Genomic DNA, 24230 nt, shown 5'->3' with positions numbered 1-24230 from the left:
TCCTATAGTTTTTGTCGAAATTCTTATTGGGGCCCTAGCAGTAAACGCTGCAAGTACCCTATTGTTTTTGAAGAAATTCTTATTATGGCCCGAGCAACGAATGCTGCAACGACCCAATTGTTTCATAGAAATTCTGATTAGGGCAAAAGCAGCAAACGCTGTGGGGACCCGATTGTTATGGTAGAAATTCTTTTTCTTCTTCTCATTCTCCATAAATACTCGCATTTTTTTAGGAAACCTCACCAAATTTTAAACCCACATCAGGCCTGCAGAAAAAAAATTATATTTGAACATTTCCATACTCAAGGACAGTTCCCACTGGAGTGGTTCATCAAAGCCCTGCCCCAGTAAGTTTGACCGACGGCTACTAAAACTGGGAGGCATGTGTGGCATCCCAGACGTACAAAAAAGACTCTAAAATGTGCAGGAAGTGAGTTTGATATTTGAGATATAATCTTGGCCCATTCTTACATATTTACAGGGGCCATACTTATAGATGAGCACTTTACTCTATTTTCCCGGTCCATCCTCTGTCCATGACCTAGGCACCCTTCCATTCTTGCCACTCTGTCCGTCCTTATTCATGAAAATAATCGCCCTCCGTCCCCATCCGTCTTGATCCTTTTAAAGCACTTCCGTTCTTGCATTTGCGTTACGCCCCCCCCCCCCTCACAAAAAAGTCCATGCATGACAAGATGTTAATGGCAGAGGTTTCATAATGCAGAAACATTATTTAATAACATTAATAAAATAAGAGATCCGTATACACAGGAAATATTGCGCACTGTGGAGGAGATGAAGAAGATATTCTGGGAATATCATAGTAAATTGTACGACCAACATACTTCGGCATTACAGGATGAGATGGAGGACATTTTGAGATTACAGGATGAGATGAAGGACTTTTTGAGAACAGTGGACTTGCCTTCACTTGGCGCATCCCAAAATAAAAAAGTAACTGCTGAGATCACAGAAAAAGAGGTGTTGGATGCAATTGCGAAATTGAAAAATTATAAGATCCCCGGGAGTGAGGGGTATTACGCAGAATGGCATTAAACATTCAGGAAAGAATTGACTCTTGCTTCTGGCATCTTTCAATTGGACTCTTAAGGAATATAAAATCATGGGATTAACCAATAATCTCTGTACTACCCAAACATGGAAAAGATATAGATTATTAAGGGAATTATAGACCTATCTCATTACTGAATGTAGATTAGAAAATGTATACATATATCAGAAAGACTTAACAAATTTAAAACAGACTTAATAGACAAGGATCAGACAGGGTGGATAAAAAAACGACAAGCACGGGATAATGTCAGAAGAGCACTACATATAATAGACCAACCTCGAAAGGACAAACATTGTTAATAAGAGTAGACGCGGAGAGGAATTTTGAACTGGAATATCTTATTCAAAGTCCTAGAAAAATTTGGCTTCAATAATAGATATGTGCAATGTATAAGAACACTATAACATCAACCCCATGCTAGAATTTAAATTAATGTCAACTTTCAGACACAATATATTTACTAAGATCGACCAGACAGGGGGGCACGTTTTAACCTGGGGAACATGCTTTTTTCCGCTGTCGTACGGGTGAACGATGTAAGGTTTTGGGACCGAAATTGACATCTCAGACAATGCAATTTTGAGATTGTCAAAGCTGCTCTTTGTGCCGCTAGTTCACGCAGCACGTCACGCAGTACTGATTAAAAAAAAAAAAAGCGTCGCCCTGTCGCTCGTTGTAATTTCTTACGCTGCTACTTGAATGCTCGGCGCCTAGCTATCTTGCTCCGCAGCAGTACGAGCTTTATTTGTACTATATCTAAGTCAGTTCACAGCGAGTGGCAGCTGATTACCTTTGAAGAACAGTCAGTTAGTGATGATGCAAGAGCATCGAGAACGTTGTCTGAATGCCCTGACTGGTAAATTGGATTGTAACTAAGCTAGAAATGATAGGCAAGAGTAAAAAATGGTCACAAGTATTTGAATGTGTTGTAGATGTCTAGCTAGATAGTGGATGTTTGTACATATGTTAGGTTTTGAATGTGATTCACTACGACATAGTCTTGTAATGGCGGATACGTAGTGTGACGCGATCGCCGGAGATGAAACACAACAGCATGATATGTTAAATCTTGTATCTGATGCTGCAAGGTGTATCGAAGTTTAAGTAGTGGCCAAAGCGCATGGTAAACGGGACATGTTGTGTCATGAGATGCCATTATCAATCTTATTATTTTGGTAAGATAGCTGTTGAGGATGCTAAACTGAGCTCAAAAGCACATGTGGAGGCCTCTATCATGACTAATCCATTTATTAGCTAGTGCTGGAAGCCATGGTTGTCCCCATTTGATGTTTTGAAACTCTACTAATTTATTGTTTCATTACGAAAATATACATAGTTCAACTTCAAGTTGTCAATATTTAAGACAATTGTAGTTGTTAGAATAATATTAAGAGGTTATTATACATTTGCCATGCTTTATTTTAACACATATAACATGTTGCAATTTAGTAGAGTGGGGATGCAGGAGGACACCGCTGCTGCAGGAGGTGCCTGCAAATGGCAGGGCGGCGGTGCTTCTTCAGAAGAGAGGATGACGCAAACAGCATCGTGCTCAATCCTGATAGAAGAAGTTGATGTCAAAGTCTGCTGCGACCCACGACGGGGCACCCATGTTAAACCGGACTGAACCAGCTTTGAGTAGACGAACTGTACCACCCTTGAGTGTAATCTGATTCTCCAACCCTATAAAAGGGAATGTGAAAAAAAAAACATCGGGGAACAGAAGGGAGATGAAGTTGCCAAATAAACTTTGTTAACCTCTCTGTCTCCACTTGAGCTGAGTGACTCTCTTCTTTTAGCTTATGAACACTATATGTCAAATTGGTGAACCTGACATAAGCCATGGTTGTCCCCATTTGATGTTTTGAAACTCAACTTATTTATTGTTTCATTACAAAAATATACATAGTTCAATTTCAAGTTGTCAATATTTAAGACAATTGTAGTAAAGAGAATTAAAACAGTTTCAGTATGTGATAAAGTATTTTTAACAGGATTAACAGTTAAAAACTCTTTAGTTTAATTAGAGTTCATTGAAGTACAGTCTCGTTAACATAGTACAGTGATGTACGTGAATTAAGATGTATAACCATAGTTGTAGAATTGCCACACGTTATAATAGAAATGGTTTTGGTGTAATTTGGAAAAAGAACATTTAGTTTGTGATGATACAAGAGAAGCTGCGCACCAAGAACGTTGTCTGAATGTCACTATTGTTCCCTGACAAGTAGAAGGTGCTGCTGATGGAAAAAAAAATTAAACATGTTGCACGGCAGATGTGTTGGCCCATCACTTTTATCTGTATAACATAGGCATGAGACCATAATACATCCCGCGAGAGTTTAATCATGTGATCGCGGTGGCGGTGTACGTTCCTCCCTCTGCTAACAGTGAGTCAGCCTGTGACGTACTGACTGCAGCTGTGAGCAGGCGACAAACACACCACCCAAACGCCCAGCTCCTCATCTCCGGGGACTTCAATCATGCCTCTCCTTCCTCTTCTCTGCCTTCATGCATAAAATATGCCGACCAGCTGCCCGACCAGAGACAATAAAATATTGGACCTTTTCTATGCCAACACCAAAGAGGCATACTTCCCTCACTGGGCAAAGCTGATCACAACTTGGCGGCTCTCCTGCTTGTGTACAAACCTCTGGTTCGCAGGCAGCCAGCTGTGACAGGCACAGTTCAGAGATGGTCTGAAGAGGCAAAGGAGGCCTTAAAGGACTGTTTAAACACAATTGTGTGGGAAGTATTCAGAGAAGCCCACGGGGACGACATTAATGGTCTAACGGACACTGTAACAGACTATATTAATTTCTGCATGGAGAACGCCATACCAACTAGGACCGTAAGATGTTTCTCCAACAATTAACCCTAGATCACACCGGACATTAAAGCTCTCCTGAAGAGAAAAAGAGGGCTTTGTGTCCAGCAACAAGGAGGAGCTGAAGAGAGTGCAACACCAACTGAGAAGGAGGATCAGAGATGGGAAAAGGTCCTACAGAATGAGGATGGAGGAACAGCTGCAGGAGAATAATACCAGGGATGGAGGGGCCTGAAGACCATCTCACAGGGATGGAGGGGCCTGAAGACCATCTCAGGCCACGGACGGCCCAAGGCCCAGAAGTGGGGAAACCTTCAGTGGGCAAATGAGGTGAACATATTTTTCAATAGGTTAGATCAGATGCCTGCCCCTGCTTAATCTCTCCTGCTGCAGCGCCCACCAACCCCTCCCGCTGCTAACAACACCCTCTCCCCCCTCCCCCCTACAGCAGGGGTTCATTAGATGTTGCTGCATCCAGTGTATGAAAATGTGATACTGTAAAATGCTGAGAGTGTGTGTGGGAGTGAAACTGTGTGTGTGGGAGCATAAGCAACAGAATGGGGGTTGTGCAAGGATGGAATGTTGCAGGATCACCAGAAGGAGGGGAAAGCCGAGATGAACAAAGCACAACCAGGAGGAGTCGCCACGGGATTCGGCGGCTGAAGAAAGACCAATAAGAGCAAGCTAAAGTTAACTGCAGCATACACATAGCCAATAGAATCATGCCAGGATGCCTTTGTCTCTGTGCCATTTGCATATTGTATAGTATGAATCATTACTGGGCAACTCGGGTAGTACATTCGCTGGTGGCAAGAGAGGTGTAGAGTTGTATTGAGAGGGACCCGAGACCTAGGTGCCATGTAGAAAATCTGAGTATTGGGAATAAATCCACTTGTGCGTGAAAATGCCGGCTTCCTGATACCTTTCTATTGCAGAACGAGCGCGCATATTGTTGGATGAGTGAGAGTTGGGTAAGGTGGCAAATTGGAGTCAGATTACTAATTTGAGTTTACATTGGGTTAAAATTAAATTCTAACATTGATATAAAGCTAAATTCCAACACCATACAGTTCAAGAAAAAGCAGTGACTCAATAAAAGGTTGGCAAGTGATTTGTGACATTTCCATGATCTTTTGTAAAGAAAATCCCAGAACTAATGGTGGCAGCTCGTGACAAATTGGAGGTGATTCTGGCTAGCGTGGTCCTTTTCAGCAAGCATGCAGGTCCACTGGTCACACTGTGGGTTGAGCAACGCTGGTTCAGAATCAGAATCTTTGTCATTGTACTCACTGTGCAATGAGATTAGAGAGCTCCCCGCTCCAGAGAAATACAACAGTAATTATATATATATATATATATATATATATATATATATATATATAGAGAGAGAGAGAGAGAGAGATCATTTGAAGATGAAATAATTAAAATAAATTGGAAAAATAAAAACACATTATGTCGCTGTTCTGCAAGGTAAGGGTAGGTGTGTGTGAGAGTTCAGCATGGAGATGGCTCTCGGGAAGAGACAGTTTTTCCGTCTGTTAGTCTCCGCTTTCCAAGGGTTACAAGTTGGTTTGCTCTAATCCCTGTCAAGAGTCCAGTGTGGCTGTCAACACTGCAGTTCAAATTTTTCGTCCAACGCTCGCTGCCTCCATGCACTCAACTCGTGGGTTTAACAGAGTTGTGACTGCACTTCCAGCTAAGCAAAAGCGGTTAAATAGGTGCAGGCACCCTCCAGTGGACAACTAATGTACATTTATACTAACTATGGTGAAAAGGGTGGAATAGAATGAGAATACAATAGTGAATTAAAAGAAAACAACAAGAGCAATAAAATATAGATGATCTTGGTGCCAGCTAGTGCTAACTTTCTCAAAAGTTGGACATGTGGCTCCATGACTAACTTAACCCAAACCCCAAATACCAAGCACCAATTTTGTTTTGTACCCTGATCATTTGCACTCACTGATTGTCCTTGGGATGGATGAGCTGTGAGGAGGTCGTCTTGATTTGAGCCTTGCAGTGGAGCTGACAAAGTGGTGAAAATCGGAGGCGTCAGTAACAGTTGGAGGTAAAAAGGAAAAATGGAAAAGGCCGAGAAAAATTAAAAAGTGGTCTGGCATTAGACGTTCAGACGTGCGGGCTCGGTGCACTATTTACATGTTCTTAGTACACAGATTGTCAATAAAATGCAAAGCTAAATTGATAAATATAATTTTGAGGCCTATTATTGTGTAGCTCTCAAAACTCAGCACACTGTGAGGCAAATATTGATGAGATGATAAATATTTACTATACGTTTGACATCGAACCTCTTTGTCGTGATGACGTCATCCGTTTCCTTGTACCGGTGTGAGAGCGTCTGCTAAATTCCAAACGTAGCTGTCGTTTTTTTTTATGTTTCTATACGTAATGATTGCAATACAACATTCCTGTTCATAGCTGCTCGCTTTCCGCCCAAACGCGGTTCGAGTCAGACTTCTGTTAAAGGTCGAGCATACATCGAAGCATGTATTACTCTGTAATTCATTTTAGCGATTAGCACGCTTAGCGCCTCCTCGTTCGCCTCGTTCAAAACGCCACTTGTTAGTGGGGTTGTTTATTTGTCATCACGCAACTCGTTGCTGCTGTTGTGCACAGACATAGATATAGTACAAATAAAGCTCACACTGCTGCGACACACGATAGCTTGGCGGCTAGCATTCAAGTTGCGATGAAAGATATTACTTCCGGGACAACGAGCGCTTTTTTTTTTTAAATCAGTACTAGGGGCACAAACTGAAGCTTTGACTATCTCAAAATTGCGTTGCCTGAGATGGCAATTTCGGTCCCAAAATGTTTGGCGGAAAAAAAAAGCATGTACCCCAGGGTCACATGCGCCCCCCTCAGCATCGCACCGCGTCCCCTGGAGGGGCTCCCCCACTATTTGAGAATCACTGCAGCAATGTGATGGGAAGATGGAAAGAGTACTTTGAAGAGTTGATGAATGAGGAAAATGAGAAAGAACGAGATGAAGAGGTGACAGCTGTGGACCAGGAAGTTGCAAAGATCCGTAAGGATGAAGTGAGCTGAGGATTGAAGAGGATGAAGAGCGGAAAGGCACTCGGCCCTGATTGTATACCTGTAGAGGTATGGAAGTGTCTAGGAGAGGGAGTAGGAGAATTTCTGACTGGGTTGTTCAACGGGATCTTAGATGGTGAGGAATGAGGAAAGGGGGAGAAGTGTGCTTGTGCCCATTTTTAAGAACAAGGGAGATGTGCAGAGTTGTGGCAACTACAGAGGAATAAAGCTGATGAGCCACACAATGAAGTTGTGGGAAAGAGTGGTGGAATCTAGAATGAGGGCTGAGGTGAACATCTGTGAGCAGCAGTATGGCTTTATGCCAAAAAAAAGAGTACAACAGATGCAATATTTGCTTTGCAATATAGTCTCAACAACTATAGGCCGGTTTCAAATCTTCCGTTTATTGCAAAAATTTTTGAAAAAGTCGTAGCGCAACAACTTAATGAATATATGACTGCTAATAATCAATTTGAACCTTTCCAATCGGGTTTTAGAGCCGACCACTCTACTGAGACGGCCCTTGCTAAAGTTACTAATGATCTTCTCATAGCTTTGGACGCCGACACCTCATCAATATTACTCTTACTCGATCTTAGTGTCGCTTTTGATACCGTTGATCATAACATATTATTAAAACGCCTTGAAAACGTGTGTTGGCATTTCAGGTTCAGCGCTTTCTTGGTTTAATTCGTATCTGTCGGAGAGGACGCACCGTGTAATTCATGGCAATACGACTTCGGATCTTTGTAAGATCACATGTGGAGTTCCGCAGGGATCGATACTTGGACCTCTATTGTTTAGCATCTATATGCTACCGCTTGGTGATATTATACGGAAATATAACATTAGTTTTCACTGTTATGCTGATGATACGCAATTATACATGCCGTTGGATATAACGAATCCGCGCGACTGCTATAAATTAGAGGCGTGCCTTGCCGAAATTAAACAATGGATGTCTTTAAATTTTTTGCGTCTTAACTCAGATAAAACCGAGATGCTCATCATTGGACCAGCGCGTCATCGGTACCTTTTCAAAGACACCACTCTGAATGTCGATAAATGTAATATTACCCAAAAGGATTCAACAAAAAAATCTCGGTGTTATATTTGACGCAACTATGTCATTTCAAATGCACATTAAAAATATTACTCGAACTGCGTTTTTTCATCTGCGTAACGTTGCTAAAATTCGCCCAATTCTATCAACGTGTGACGCGGAAATCTTAATCCATGCGTTTGTTACGTCTCGCCTCGACTATTGTAACGCTTTGTTCTCGGGTCTCCCCATGTCTAGTATTAAAAGTCTGCAGTTAGTTCAAAATGCAGCTGCTAGACTCTTAACTAAGACGAGAAAGTTTGATCATATTACCCCGATATTAACCAATTTGCATTGGCTTCCGGTCCACTTGAGATGTGATTTTAAAGTTCTGCTACTTACTTTTAAAATATTGCACGGCTTAGCACCTTCCTATCTCGTTGACCTCGTGGTACCATATGTTCCGTCCCGAAACCTTCGCTCACAAAATGCTGGTCTTTTAGTGATCCCGCGAGCCAAAAAGAAGTCCGCAGGTTCTAGACTAGAGCGTTCTCTATTCGGGCACCAATGCTTTGGAATGCACGACCCTCAGATATTAGAGGCGCCACTTCAGTAGAAATGTTCAAAACACTATTAAAGACGCATTTATACTCTTGTGCATTTAGCTGAAATATTTGTTGGCCTGTTTACTGCCGCTTTTTTTTTCTCTTTTGTTTTCTTTTTTGCCCCCTTTTTCCCCTGCTGGGGGATTAGGTGACGGTGACCCACTAGGAAGTTTAAGGCATTGACCAACTGGGCATGCACCTGTTCCAGTGATGTCGTCTTCCTGCAGCGCGACATTTGATCAATTTATTTATATACTTTAGCATCTAATTTAATTATTTTTTGGCCTGTTTACTGCCGGTTCTTCTCTTTTCTGCCCCCTGCTTCCCCTGCTTGGGAATTAGGTGATGGGGACATGCTTTGAAGATTACGGCACTGACGAACCGGGAAGGGACCTGCTCTGCCGAAGTCGTCTTCATGCAGCGCCTTTTCTGATTTCCTTATATTTCAGCACTTCATTGAACTACTTGTTGGCCTGTTTGCTATTTCTGTTCTTTCTTTTCTGTTCCCAATTCCCCGAATTAGGTGATGGCGATTCACTTGGAAGTGGCTGTACTGAATTTACACCAACTGACTGGTACAAGATCAAAGGCTCATCTTCGGATATGCTGCCATGGATATTACGGCCCTGGATGAGGACCCACTCCACTGAAGTCATCTTCCTGCAGCACTTCATTCAATTGACTCTTATATTATCTCATCTATTATTGCATAGCATCATTGTATGTGTCAAATGTTGCCCCGTTGGCATCCATTGCAGCCTGGTCATCCTGGAAGGGGGATTCCCCCATCTGTGGTCCCTTCTCAAGGTTTCTCACTTTTCCCCTAATGAGGTTTTTTGAGTTTTTCCTTGCCCTCCTGGGGGTTAAGATCGGGGATGTCGATTGTGGCTATGTAAAGCCCTTTGAGACTGTCTGTGATTAAGGGCTATACAAATAAAATTGACTTGACTTGACTTTGAGAAGTACAGAGGAGGTCAAAAGGAGCTGCATTGTGTCTTTGTAGATCTGGGGAAAGCTTATGACAGAGTGCCCAGAAAGGAACTGTGGTTCTGTATGAGGAGGTCTGGGGGAGCAGAGAGGTATGTTCAAGTGGTGGAAATCTGGAGGAGCAGAGAAGTATGTTCAAGTGGTACAGGACATGAATGAGGACTGTAAGACAGTGGTGAGGTGTGCTGTAGGTGTGACGGAGGAGTTCAAGGTGGAGGTGGGACTACATCAGGGATCAGTTCTGAGTCCCTTCTTGTTTGCTATAGTAATGGACAGGATGACAGACTAGGTTAGACAGGAATCTCCATGGACTATGATGTTTGCAGATGTCATTGCAATCTGTAGTGAGAGCAGAGAACAGGTGGAGGAGAAGCTGGAGGCGTGGAGGTTTGCCCTGGAAAGGAGGGGAATGAAGATTAGCCATAGCAAGACGGTGTATCTGTGGGTAAATGAGAGGGGCCCAAGTGGAAGAGTGATCTTACAGGCAGAAGAGACCAGGAAGGTGGAGGTGCTCAAGTATTTAGGGTCAACAGTCCAGAGCAATGGAGAGTGAGGAAAAGAAGTGAAAAAGTGTGTGCAGGCAGGCTGGAACGGTTGGAGAAAAGTGTCAGGTGTGACGTGTGATGGAAGAGTTTCAGCTAAAATGAAAGGAAAGATCTATAGAACTGTGGTGAGACCAGCGATGTTGTTTTGTCTGGAGACAGTGCCATGAGGAAAAGACAGGAGGCAGAGCTGGACGTGGCAGAGATGAAGATGCTGAGATTCTCTTTGGGAGTGACCAAGTTTGATAGAATCAAGAGTGAGTACATCAGAGGGACAGCACATGTTAGAGGCTTTGGAGATAAAGTCAGAGAGGCCAGACTGAGATGGTTTGGACATGTCCAGAGAAGAAATAGTGTGTCTATTGGCAGAACGATGCTGAGTTTCCAAATGCCAGGCAAGAGGTCTAGAGTAAGACCAAATAGGAGGTTTATGGACATAGTTCAAGAGCTTTTCTACCTTTGGTGCTCAAATCATTTCACACTGTTATCTCATTTACCTACTGATGAGACAGCAACTGGGGTTCAGTATCTTGCTCAAGGAAACTTCAACATGGGCACAATGGCCGAGGATCACGCGCCCACCCTCGGGGTGGGAAACGACAGCTCTACGGAATTTGGAGCGACCTGCAGAGTGGCCACTATCTTGAACCAGCAACTTTCCTCCTTCACTTTATTTCTATTGAGACCATGGGCATGAACAAATTAAAAAAAAAAAATCGTAACTCGCTGAATTTTTCAGCAATTTTCATTCAGTATGTTTTGTTAAAAACATCAGATATGTGGCTGCAATGCAAACAAACTTCAAAAGGACATATCGCTGTCCTGTACATAACACATGTGCAATTTTGTAATCATAAATTGCATTGATGAATTCGTAAATTCAGTCCTTCTTTTAATAAGTGTTTGATTACAGTGTTGTATATTATGTGGTAGCTATGTAACATTACTTAAAAAAACGTAGATACTTGGAGAATACCCACGTTCAGCAGTGGCTTTTTTCTCTGGTCACAGCGGCATGAGAGGTGGGAAGTTGAACTGTCGCCGCAGACATATAATATAACTTGGCATGCCAGGCGCATCTCGGAACTGAAGCAAGAAGGCAACAATTTTGCATCGCCACTGTTACTGACTCATTTGTTTTTTATTGAAAATTTTGTTATCAGTGCTTGTTTTATGATGCAGATGAGTCTGTGAGTAGAAGCCTGACGTATACCTTATGAGAGAAAATTTATAATCAAATTCTGACCGTTTAAATGTGCATTTGGAGCTTCTCGCAGACCTTTTCGTACAACCATGAGCCGCACACTGTGGAATTTTTGCCGTACAGACAGAAAATAACATGAAAATGCAACAGTGAAATCAATGTATTCAAAATATGTGCGCTTAGCGAGGAGCAACGCAAGATGGCCACATGTGGCTTCACTTCTCACTGCGTGCGGCGAGTAGGTGGCATTAGCAGTCCAGGTTCTTATATACATCTGTGTTTAGCCCTCTTTTTTCAGTTATCTGAAAACAGAAACCTGACACAATTTCCTTTTCATTTAGCAAATTAATACCAGCAAACTGAAGCACGGTTTCTGTTTTCATTAAACAATAAAGATATGACAATATAATAAATGAACAATTCGTTTTCTTTTAATGGAAGCAAAAGTTTTTATTACTTAAATTCACTATGTACGGCACTTATTTTGTTTTGAAGAAAAGCTCAATTAAAAAGCTACGCCTTAATGTGTATTAAATAACGTATTGAAATTTATTTTAGAAAATATTACTTTGTTTTTTATATTTATTTGCTCTACATTGAGCTACAAAAATAAAGTACAGAGAACCTGAGCTATTTTCAATAGAATATAATATTATTGAAGCTTTTAACTATTTTCTGCTAAACTAATTTCAAATGAAACAACACCGAATTTCTGCTAAACAGAACATAATGTAAATTTAAATGAGAAAAAAAAGAGGGGGGTAAAAAACAGCATCCAAGTAATGTAGTTATATAGTTAAGCTTGGTAATGATAAAAATGAAGTGTCTTTGCTGGGAACATCTGGTTCTTCTATCAGAAATTATGTGCCCATTATTACAGAAGATTCTCTCAAGAGGGACTGACATTGCTTCAATGCAAAGTCTCCATCCGAAATCAAGCAGCAATAGTTGCATTAGCGACACTGGCATCTTCATTAATATCAGAGAATAGGGCAGCACGATTTTGAAAAAAAATAAATAAATAAATAATTGCGATTATTCAGACCAATATTGCGATTTGATTTTCATTTTTTTGTATTTCACGTTAAAATGCATTAAAATGCTACTATTATCCATTTCTGCTTCATCTTGCTTTGTTGTATACACTGCACACTCACCCACACATCACATACAAGCTTATCACAATGCTCGCAAAACTACGATTGTGAGTCAGTTTAGTTTCAGACAAAGAATTTGATCAATATTATAATACAAATCACTAATGTCACCATTTGATAAAAAGTACAAAGCGCTCTCTTCTGGCGATTATGTTGTATTAGTTTTTTGGGGGATGGAAAAAGCAGCATATTCACCATTGCATGTATCAGACATACACGATCACCAGTTACAATGTTGCCATTAGTACTGAAAAGATGTTCTGAGAGGGAGCTTGTCGCTCGTACGCACAAATATTTATGAGATAGTTTTCCGATGCCAATTTATTTCATAATGTGAATGCTACTGTTAGCGATCTTAGCTTCGCACGCAAATGACTGCTAGTTATTGCCTCTCCTTCATCTGTTTCAAATCTGTTTGACAAGCTTAAAACTCAAATCGGTGGTGGTGCTTTAAACGTTGAAATACGTTGGCCGTGTTGCCTCTAGATGTGATGCTTTTTTTTTTTTTTTGATGCGATTCATTTTTGTCGAATCCACCGTACATCCAAATAATAGACGTACTGCCCGTCTATAGCCCGAGCATCTCCCTCACCTCATCTACGGCGGCAGAAGTTACTTCCATTACATCCACTTCGGTACACGGCAATCGCAGAAAAAAACAGAGCTGCGCGCATAGTGTGTTATTGGCGGACTGCGCTGACTGTAGGCACCGGAGTGCAGACTAACACGTGTTAGCCAACAATACTGATGGCCAGCGCCATTAAGACCGGAGCATCGACAATTCTGGTTGGCTAATTCATCTGCCACTCAAACACCAAAGGTTGGGGTAGAGCGGAAAAGCAATACAAAACCTCACTCTACCTCAAACCTCGATGTCGATTAGATTCGGATTTATCGTGCAGCCAATCAGAGAATATGTTTCCCTTTTTTTTCCTTGCAGACTCTACATTCTGCCTTTGTATTCTCATTAAGGTTTGTACACTGTAAATTTAGGAGAGTACATTTTACTCTAAAAAGACTACATTTGGTCCCATTAAAACAGCAAAATTTAAGAGTAAAATTTCTGCGTGAAATTCAGTGTATAATTCTCGGAGTAAATTCTAAGATGAATAGTTTACTCTCAAACTAGACTCAGTTTACTGGGACCAAATAGTCTTAAGAATAAAACTACTCTATAAAATGTACCGTATGTCTAGACATAACTAGATTTCCTGCTGTCCCTCATTTTCCTTACTATTCCTTACTAGTATTAGGTCTCCTCTTTATGCTCATAGTGCCCACTTCAGCTCCATGCAGTCAGTGACTAATTGACAATTAGTCTCAGTCAGAGGTCGTGGGTTAAAATTTGTCCTTGGGCCATACTTTCTGGACTTTGTGTGTTCTCATTTCCCCTGAGATGGTTTTCTCCAGGTAGTCCGGTTTCCTCCCACATTTTAAAAACATTCAGGGTAGAGTATTTGAAAAGACTCTAAGTTGGTCGTAAGTGTAAATTGTTTGTTGCCGGCCACACACAGACATGGTGACAGTGAACCGATCCCATGCTTCCCACACATAAGTCAGGCAAGTGAATCACTACACCAGGGGTCTTCAATCCTGTTCCTTGAGGGCCGGTCTCCTGGCCGTTTTCCACCTCTCCCTGGTGCAACACACCTGAGCGATCGTTATCTAGCTTCTACAGACCTTGCTGATTATCTGATCATTTGAATCAGCTGTGTTGCAGCAGGGAGCGATGGAAAACCTGCAGGACACCGGCCCTCGAGGAACAGGATTGGGGACCCCTGCACTACACCATCAGCGACCTGTACATTTTTATTGCACTTTGATATTTAATTTGTAGAAACGATTATAACGGACCAAACAGATTTTTTTTTTCAGAGAAAACTGAAAGTAGTCTTGAATTCAAGTTAATGCAATACAATAAATTGTTAAGTATGATAACTGGAATAATGAATTTGGATTATTGGAATGTGTTTTAAAAACTGATTTTAAGTTAGATTCAAGCCTCTGAGTTAAAAAACTATCCAGTATTTAAATTGTCATGTCGTCAGTTGTTTATATAAATTGATATTTTGTCACTTTTACAATATCATTCTTTGATGGTCGTAGTTCATGTCAAACTTTTTGAATTCAAATAAAACAGTTTATTTTATAATATAGCATAATAACTAAATAAACAATAAACTAAATAATTGTGGGGAAAAACAGTCTTTGTATATATTGCATATCCATAATTTAATTTCTAATACAATACAATGACTGCTGTAGAATTTCAAATAAAAGTAAAAGTAAATAATTGTGGCAAAAGTACTAATTAAGCAGTTAGCCAAATTATTTGTGCCTGTCTCAGGGATCTACGCAGTTGGATTTCAGTTTACATTATTAAACTTGCATCACTGCATTCAAATTTGTGAGTTATCTTCTTACCTCAGCCATTGTCATCATCTTCAGTCAATTCAGTCAGAAGTTCCCAATGATACCAGAGTTGGCCATTCTTCGAGTCCCATTAAATAACTGCTCCCAACTCTCCTGTTTGCACAAGTGTTAATGCAAAAGCGTCATCACACCTACTAGTTTCTACCTCTAAAATACTTGCTGGCGTCGAATTAGTCCAGACCCCAGAATCAATCTCTCTCTCTCTCTTTCTCTCTCTGTCTCTCTCTCTCTCTCTCTGTCTCTGTCTCTTGCACACACTAACACATACACACACTTCTACCCATGAACACATGCATGCTTTCACACACCAACATGTACACATGCTTCTACCCACTTGGTCACAGGAATGTCCCCTCAGAGCTTGCTGGAAGAGGGCATGACACTCATCTTCATTGAGCTTTTATCAAAAGGAACCACAAAGGCTTGAGGCTTTTCTAATCCAGTCAGGGAAGACTCTCCTTTTACCCCTCTCTCTTTCTTTGAGCAATGCCCAAAATCAACGGTGCTACTCTCCATACACATGCCAAGTGGATTCACCTCAATACAGCTTCTATAACAAGTTAGGCATTGTGCCATCAGAAATGCGTCAATGTCTACTTTGGATGCTTCTTGGGGATGAGCAAGGACCAGTGAGCCTCAACATTTACTGAACCACATAGTTATGATCTAATTTGAGTATAAAACACTGCAATGCTCGCACAATATGTGTTTATAAGAAAATAACGATGGTGTATAATGTTTGATATCGTTATCAAACCATTTTTAATCTTTGGTCTTTCTGAATTGTTTTACATGCAAAAATGTATTTATAAACATCACTAATTTATGAGTAGAGGAAACACCTGACAGAATGCATTTAAAGTCAGCCTTAGATTAAAAAGCAAAATCCATTTATCAAGGCAGTCCAGTTTATAGGTTTGTAAGTATAAATCCTTGTTCGTTTTAAAAACAGATATTTGTGACAATGTTAAAAGTCATTGTTTTGAATTGTAATAGCCTGTTTTCAAAGGCCAAGACTTACAGCACACTTAAAGACCATATCTCATTGAGCAGCGTAGCGAATGTTGGACTCTGACGAAAAGCAGGTGGTCGCCTCTGTCATTAGCGACTTTGCTAATAGCAATCCAACTTGCGGTGGTTTTACTGCTGTTGGGGGCTGTTTTTTGCGCGATCGTGTTCGGAGACGAAACTTTGAGCTACGGATCAATCGTGTACACAAGAGAGCAGCTGTTAGCACTCCTTGGGCTAGCTTGCTGATGTTCACGGAGTCGTGGCAAACCAAGCTAACGCCGGACGCCGTCGTGGAATTGGACGGCTTCCAAATCCTACGTGCGGACAGCACACTGGAGAGCGGTAAGAAGTAAGGAGGAGGTTGGCTGCGTTTGTTAATGATAGAGTGTGTAACCCAGGGCACATCACTGTTAAGGATCAACTTTGCAGTCGGGACATTGAGCTGATAGCTGTTAGCATTCGTCCATACTATTTACCGCAAGAGTTCAGTCATGTGATCGCGATGGCGGCGTACGTGCCACCCTATGCTAACAGTGAGACAGCCTGTAACGTACTGGCTGCAGCTGTGAGCAGGCTACAAACACAGCACCCAAATGCCTTGTTCCTTATCTCTGGTGACTAAAATCATGTTTCTCCTTCCTCCTCTCTGTCTTCATTCACACAATATGTAACCTGCCACACCAGAGACAATAAAATATTGGACCTTTTCTATGCCTACACCAAGGAGGCGTACACATCACTGCCCCTCCCCCTGCTGGGCAAAGCTGACCACAATTTGGTTGCTCTCTGCCTGTGTACAAACCTCTGGTCCGCAGGCAGTCAGCTGTGACACGCACAGTTCAGAGATGGTCCGGAGAAGCCGAGGAGGCCTTAAAGGACTGTTTCAACACAACTGTGTGGGAGGTATTCAGCAAAGCCAACGGGGAGGACATTAATGGTCTAACAGACACAATTACAGACTATATTCATTTCTGCACGGAGAACACCATTCCCACCAGGACAGTAAGATGTTTCTCCAACAACAAACCCTGGATCACACCGGACATTAAAGCTCCCCTGAAGGAGAAAAAGAGGGCTTTCGTGTCAGGCGACAAGGACGAGCTGAAGAGAGTGCAACGTCAGCTGAGAAGGAGGATCAGAGAGGGGGAAAAGTCCAACAGGATGCGGAAGGAGGAACAACTGCAGCTGAACAATGCCAGGGATGTCTGGAGGGGCCTGAAGACCATCTCAGGTAACGAACAACCAGGTAAGACCCAGAAGGGGGGGGGCTTTCAGTGGCAAATGAGTTGAACCTATTTTTCAATAGGTTTGATCAAATGCCTGCCCCCGCTCAGGCTCCCCTGCTGCAGCCTCCACCAACCCCTCCTGCCTCTGCGAACGAGACCCTCTCTCCCCCTCTCTCTCCTCTCTTCTCTCCCCTCTCTCTCTCCACAGGCTCCAGTTCCCAGCCACATCAGACAATCACCACTTCCTCCTGCTCAGCCTTGTTCCTCACAACATCTCAGGTGAAGAACCAGCTGAGGAAGATGAAGGTGAGGAAGGCAGCGGTTCCAGATGGGATTGGCTCCCAGCTCCTCAAATCCTGCACAGACCAGCTGTGTGGAATCGTCCAGCACATGTTCAACCTGAGCCTGAAGCTTGGCAGAGTTCCCCAGCTGTGGAAAACATCCTGCCTGGTTCCGGTACCAAAGACCCCCCCATCCGAAGGAGCTCAACAACTTAAGACTGGTGGCGCTGATGTCTCATCTGATGAAGACACTGGAGAGACTGGTCCTCGTCCATCTGCGCCCCCTGGTGAGCTCTTCGATGGACCCACTCCAGTTCGCATACCAGCCTGGCATCAGTGTGGATGATGACATCATCTACCTGCTCCACACTTGACTCTCCCACCTGGAGAAGGCGGGGAGCACATTGAGGATCATGTTCTTTGATTTCTCCAGTGCTTTCAACACCATCCAGCCCACCGTATTGGGAGACAAGCTGGAGCAGGCGGGAGTGGTCCACCACCTCATCACATGGATCCACGACTACCTCACAAACCGGCCACAGTACGTGAGAAAACTGGACTGTGTGTCTGACGTGCTTCTCTGCAGCAGGGAGCGCCGCAGGGAACTGTTCTGGCTCCCTTCCTGTTCAGCCTCTACACCTCAGACGACAAATACAATTCCTCCACCTGTCATCTGCAGAAGTTCTCTGACGACTCTGTGATTGTCGGCCTCATCACTGACGGAGACGATCGGGAATACAGAGGGGTTACTCAGGGTTTTGTGGACTAATGTCAGCAGAACCGGCTCCAAATCAACGCTGGGAAATCCAAAGAGCTGGTGGTGGATTTCTACAAGCGTCAGCACTCTCCATCTGCACCAGTGAATATCCAGGGAACAGACGTTGAGAGGGTCTCAACTTACAAGTACCTGGTTTTTCATCTGAACAATAAACTGGACTGGAGCGACAACACAGACGCTCTCTATCGGAAGGGTCAGAGCAGACTCTTCCTACTCAGGAGGCTGAGGTCCTTTGCCGTTCGGGGGACACTCCTCAGGAACTTCTATGACTCTATGGTTTCACCTGTCATTTTCTATGGAGTGGGTCTCCTGGACAAACTAGTGAGGAGGGCCAGCTCGGTCCTGGACTCTGTGGACTCAGTGGGGGGCAGGAGAATGACGGCAAAACTGTCATCAATGCTGGACAAGCCAGCAACTCAATGATACTCTTAGAACACTCCACAGCTCCTTCAGTGATAGACTGTTACACCCTCGCTGTACCAAAGAGAGATTTCGCCGCTCCTTCCTGCCGGCTGCTGTCAGACTTTTTTAACAAGAACATTAGGTCAGGCCAACAAACAGGCGGGCATTAGTGCAATTGTGCAGTCCTAGAATGCAATACACACTACTACTGTGCTTTATCCAATGCTGTGCTTAAATATTGACCAATGCTGTTTTTCGTTTACCATTACAGTATTTTTATCACTGCAGTATTTTCTATCATTGCAGTATTTTTTTATCATTGCAGTATTTTTACCACTACAGTACTTTTATAATTGCAGTATTTTCTATCATTGCAGTACTTCTACTATTACAGTACTTTTCTCATTGCAGTATTTTCTATCACTGCAGTATTTTTCTATCATTTCAGTACTCTTACCATAACAGTACTTTTATCATTGCAGTATTTTTATCATTGCAGTATTTTCAATCATTCAGTATTTTTTTTTATCATTGCAGCGTTTTTTTTTATTTCCCCTCTGTACCATGGACAGGCATTAGGATTGTTTCCTTACACTTAAAGATGTTGTGGGATGTAAGTGTGTATATACAGGGGGATTTGTGTATATACTGTGTATATTTGCATGCTTTTTATGAATGTCTGCTGCTAATGTTATACATTAACGGCTACATTACGCCGCCGCCTCTGTGTGATCTATATCTTTGTTGCTGTAACGCTGCAAATGTCCCCATTGTGGGACTATTAAAGGACATCTTTATCTTTATATAAATACATGAACCCCATTTTATTTTTGTATTTCATATCAGTGATTTTTTTCCCCCTTTAATTTTTTTTGTGTTTTGTGTACACTGTAATGTAGTGTAATGTGAAGCTTCACCTCCACCGGTGCATTACCCAGTGTACCACTCAGAGCTCCTTCACTCCTACGCACAATGCTACTAGAGGTGCTAAGGCCTAGTGCATTTGCGCACTGCTCTCATCCTCTTAGCCCACATGGTGACGCTGGCGGGTACCACGCATTTCCACACTCATTCCTTCATCTGCTGCGGATGACACGGACTGCTTTATTCAGTAAGCCCAAACATGGGCATAGTTTAAACGAGGCTCTTACTCGCGTTTCAGAGGGCAGGTGACCAGAATTTTTTTGTGTTTTATTAGATAATTATACATGATTTCAATGGTCTATGAGTGGATAATGTCATTTTGGCACAGATTATATTGAGACAGAATTTATTCTGCTTAAAATGGCCCGTATGCTAAAATAAAAAATTAAAAGAGTTACGAACTAGGGCAGATTTTTTTTTTGGTCTCACAAATCTCCATTCAATGATTTCTATTTTGATTTTTTTTGTTAGTTTGAATGTTTTTGGAACATATCTACATTGTGTAACTTGATAATATGGCCTTCGTGTGCTGTCTTATTTTGCTCATCGTGGTCAAGAGAGTTTGTGTGAATGCTCAGATGCAATGCAAGACTTTGCATTAAGCGGGGAAAAAACATTATGCTGATTTATGAACTGCTTCAGACTGCTTATTGATTAACTTGCATATACAGACTATGTTTCATTGTCAGGAAAGGTTCAAGGGCGGCAGAGAGTGTGAGAGAAAATTAGGTGTGGGAGTGGGAGGGAATCAGAAGACCAGCGCTCACGGGGAAAATTCTTACTCATGGATGACTGTCGAGTGTCAAGAGAGACAAAAAGTGTACAGATTGAAGTCCGTGGGAACTGTGCGCAGAATTATAATGATGCATTGAACATGCAGAAGAATTGCGTGAAGATTGTCCCAAGGCAGCTCTTCAATGACATTTTCACCAGGAGAATAGAATGCACCAGTCCTCATGTCCATCCGCGTTTCCACTTATTTGATCAAGATGGACATCAAGACAGATCCTCACACTCCCTACAGTCCAGATTTTGTTCCTTGTGACTTTTAGATGTGCACCAAGCTCAAGGAAAATTCTCAGAATCAGTTTTTGAGACCAATTGAGGAGATGAAAGTGGCTGTGACGAGGGTCGTGGACACGTTCACAACGGAAGACATCCAGAACACCTTACAGAAGTTGTTGGATAGATACAACAAGTGCACTGCAGCTAATAAATAATAAATCAATCAGGATCAATTAAAAGCTAAACGCTATATTTAATACTTATCACTTAAGTAATTAATATACTAATGTTATATTAATTAGCAAAAGGAAAGAAATATAATATGCTCATATCTATATATCAACCCTTGGGCTAGGCTCATATATCTGAAGTTCAGCTCAGGGAGGAAGTAAGGAAAAAGTATAGACACAGAATTTGTGATGGCAAAATGCAAGTTTATTAATTAAAGAAAAGAAAAATATCTACAATATTTACAGTGTTTACACAATGAATTAAAATATTCATGATCCCGGATTGAGAGTCCTACGCAGTCGTATAGTCCATATATGTCAATATAATTGATGTTCGTGGAAGTAGATGAGTGGATAATGTTGAAGGAAAAGTTGGCTGCATAGCCTCCTACCACACCGCAGGATTATTGTAGTTGTTGAAGTTCTTCATCTTTAAGTCTATGGTTGTTCACTGTCAATTCCCATCGAGGTAGATAAGAATTGGAACCCGGCCTGCGTGAAACAGGGCCAATTAATAATAGTTACATTATTTAAATTACATCTGTACGTACATAAAATGTTAAAAAATCTGAAATATATTCCTCAATCATTTCAATCAGTACTTCATAAATCGATGCAAAATGTGTTCTGTACAATGGTGTCAACTTCTCATTCAAATGAAATAAAACAACAGCATAAATACTAACCGTCATCAACTCAAAACTATTTTAAGAAAAGGAATACCAAAATAACATCATATAAGTATAAACAAACAAAACTACCTCAGGACGACATTATAGGTGCTAGCTCTCCATAGGTAGGTCTCTATAGGTCCCCCATTCAACCAGATAAGAAATTAGCGGCTACTATTAGCACGCGTAAACAAACAAATGATTTACGTACTCACCATTTCCCTCTTGTTTACCTCTTTAGTATCTTGGGTAATGAATTATATGACTCTATTCTGTGGTTGAAGCACCTATTTGTTGACTGTCACGATCCGTCTGCGGCGTCTCCAGCAAGTGGGCGTGGCCCGGCGGCTCCGCTCCGGGAAGCGGCCACGAGCGAGACGCGCTCCCGATCGCCACAGCTGAATGTCATTAAGACATTAATCATTGGACTACTTAAGCAGCCGACGCGGACATACCCGCGTCGGACTATTGTTCCACGTTGCTCATGCTATTGCTCATGCTCTCGTTCACAGATTGTTCTGCTCGCGATTTGCTCTTGTTCTGTTGTTTGCGTTTTCATGTTTTTGAATTTCACCAGCTACTTTTCGGCTCGCTTTAAGTTTACCGTTCTCAATTGGATTTTGTCTTCACCCTTTCGTGGTAAGCATTGTTTTTCGGTTTCTTGCGTTGCAAGCGTTTTCTGTTGATTCCTTATTTTTTCCTGGAGTGACTCGGTCTCCCAGCGTTTTGTGTTTCGCCTCTCCGGCGGCTGTACTCATAGAACCCTTGCGGTTACTAAATTTATAGATACTGCTTCATAGTGATTATTGTGTATTGCTTGACGGCTTCCCAATAAACATCCTGTCAATCAATTCCTCCTGAGTCTGCGATTAAGGATCCACCTTCCACCGCTTTCCAGCCTCGGCTGGGAAGCGGTCTTGACAGTTGACAGCCTATGAGAATAAAGATAAAGATAAATATGTGCTTTATTAGTCCCACAATGGGGAAATTTGAGGTGTAACAGCAGCAAAGATATAGATCACACAGAGTCGGCGGCGTAATGTAGCCGTTAATGTATAACATTAGCAGCAGACATTCATAAAAAGCATGCAAATATTCACAGTATAAACATATCTAATGCCTGTCCATTATACAGAGGGGGAAACGCTGTAATGATAAAAACTACTGAATGAAAATACTGCAATGATAAAAATATTGCAATGATAAAAGTACTGTAATGGTAAGAGTACTGAAATGATAGAAAAGTACTGCAATGATAGAAAATACTGCAATGATAAAAGTACTGTAATGGTAAAAAGTACTGCAATGATAGAATATACTGCAATGGTAAAAGTACTGTAATAGTAAAAGTACTGCAACGATAGAAAAATACTGCAATGATAAAGGTACTGTAATAGTAAAAGTACCGCAATGATGGGAAATACTGCAATGATAAAAGTACTGTAATAGTGAACGTCCTGCAATGGTAGAAATACTGCAGTGATAGAAGTACTGTAATAAGAATGCTGTAATGGTAAACAAAATACATCATTGGTCAATATTTAAGTACACCATTGGATGAAAGTACAGTAGTAGTGTATATTGCATCCTAGGACTGCACAATTGCACTAATGCCCTCCCGTTTGTAGGCCTGACCCAATGTTCTTGTTAAAAAGTCTGACAGCAGTCGGCAGGAATGAGCGGCGAAATCTCTCTTTGGTACAGCGAGGGTGTAACAGTCTATCACTGAAGGAGCTGTGGAGTGTTCTCAGAGTGTCATTGAGTGGGTGGGCTGGGTTGTCCAGCATTGATGACAGCTTTGCCGTCATCCTCCTGCCCCCCACTGAGTCCACAGAGTCCAGGGAGCAGCCCAGAACAGAGCTGGCCCTCCTCACTAGTTTGTCCAGTCTCTTTTTGTCCCGATGCCTCCTGCCCAGGAGACCACTCCATAGAAGATGACTGATGAAACCACCGAGTCATAGAAGTTCCTGAGGAGTGTTCCCCGAACGCCAAAGGATAGTCTGAAATCGGACAGATAAGATAATACTTTTCAAGGAATTAAAAGTCACGTACCCCGGTGTTCTGCCAAAATGTCCGAATCGTGCGACCAAAGGCTGATTTGACATCCTAATCTGTCAAAACGTCCTACCAATGTCAAACTTCCTACCTGAGGCTAATTTGTCAACAAAGTACCACCGTGCGCTTTCAGATTTTTTTGTTTCATGCATATAGGTAGCACTTAAAAAAAAAAAACCTTGGTAAAATACACATGGACGCAAGCAGGTAAGTAAGTAGGACGTCCTGACAGTTTCATTTACATACGTATATGCATATGTTTACAAACAACTTTTACTGCCCATAGCAAATGAGTATGGCATACATACTGCGTGAGTAATGTGTCCATCAGAAACACACGTCAGTGCATTTTGAGGCAATGAAACATTCAAATAAGTCTCAATGAAAATAAAAATATTAAGTACTCCCCACTTTTGATCGAAAAAACGACAGGTAGGACAAAAAGCTCTAAACTTCCCACGAAAACACTATCGGGGTTGTGCGCATGGGTGCGCATGCGCACTAGGCATTGGTAGGACGTCTCGATGGGAAGGAAGGAATTTCAGAACACCTGCAACAGATTGACTTAAGCGTTCGCTGGTGTCGGTGTCGGTTTTAGATAGGGGCGGGTTGCTAGATGTGGACGGGTCCTTCGGTAGCCTTCGCGTCTGCTGATGACGTCACGCATTATCATATCTTTATGTACTATATTTCTTTGACTCCATGTTTGTCACCCTTG

General features: G+C 42.0%; 1 protein-coding gene across 1 annotated transcript in view; it reads right to left on the bottom strand.

Annotated features, from left to right (window-relative positions):
* bnc1 (basonuclin zinc finger protein 1) overlaps positions 1-13208 on the bottom strand; it is a 63922-nt gene extending 50714 nt beyond the window's left edge. Inside the window, exon 1 of the mRNA XM_088297021.1 lies at positions 13089-13208. Coding sequence (XP_088153147.1) covers positions 13089-13118 — 30 coding nt within the window. The 5' untranslated portion in view covers positions 13119-13208. The remainder of the gene's footprint in view (positions 1-13088) is intronic.
* Between the last annotated feature and the right edge of the window lie 11022 nt (positions 13209-24230).

This window comes from Idiotropiscis lumnitzeri, chromosome 5, assembly GCF_059441095.1.
Source record: "Idiotropiscis lumnitzeri isolate Australia: NSW breed Sydney's pygmy pipehorse chromosome 5, RoL_Ilum_1.0, whole genome shotgun sequence".
Taxonomy (NCBI): Eukaryota; Metazoa; Chordata; class Actinopteri; order Syngnathiformes; family Syngnathidae; genus Idiotropiscis; species Idiotropiscis lumnitzeri.
This window is presented reverse-complemented; position numbering and strand designations above follow the sequence as displayed.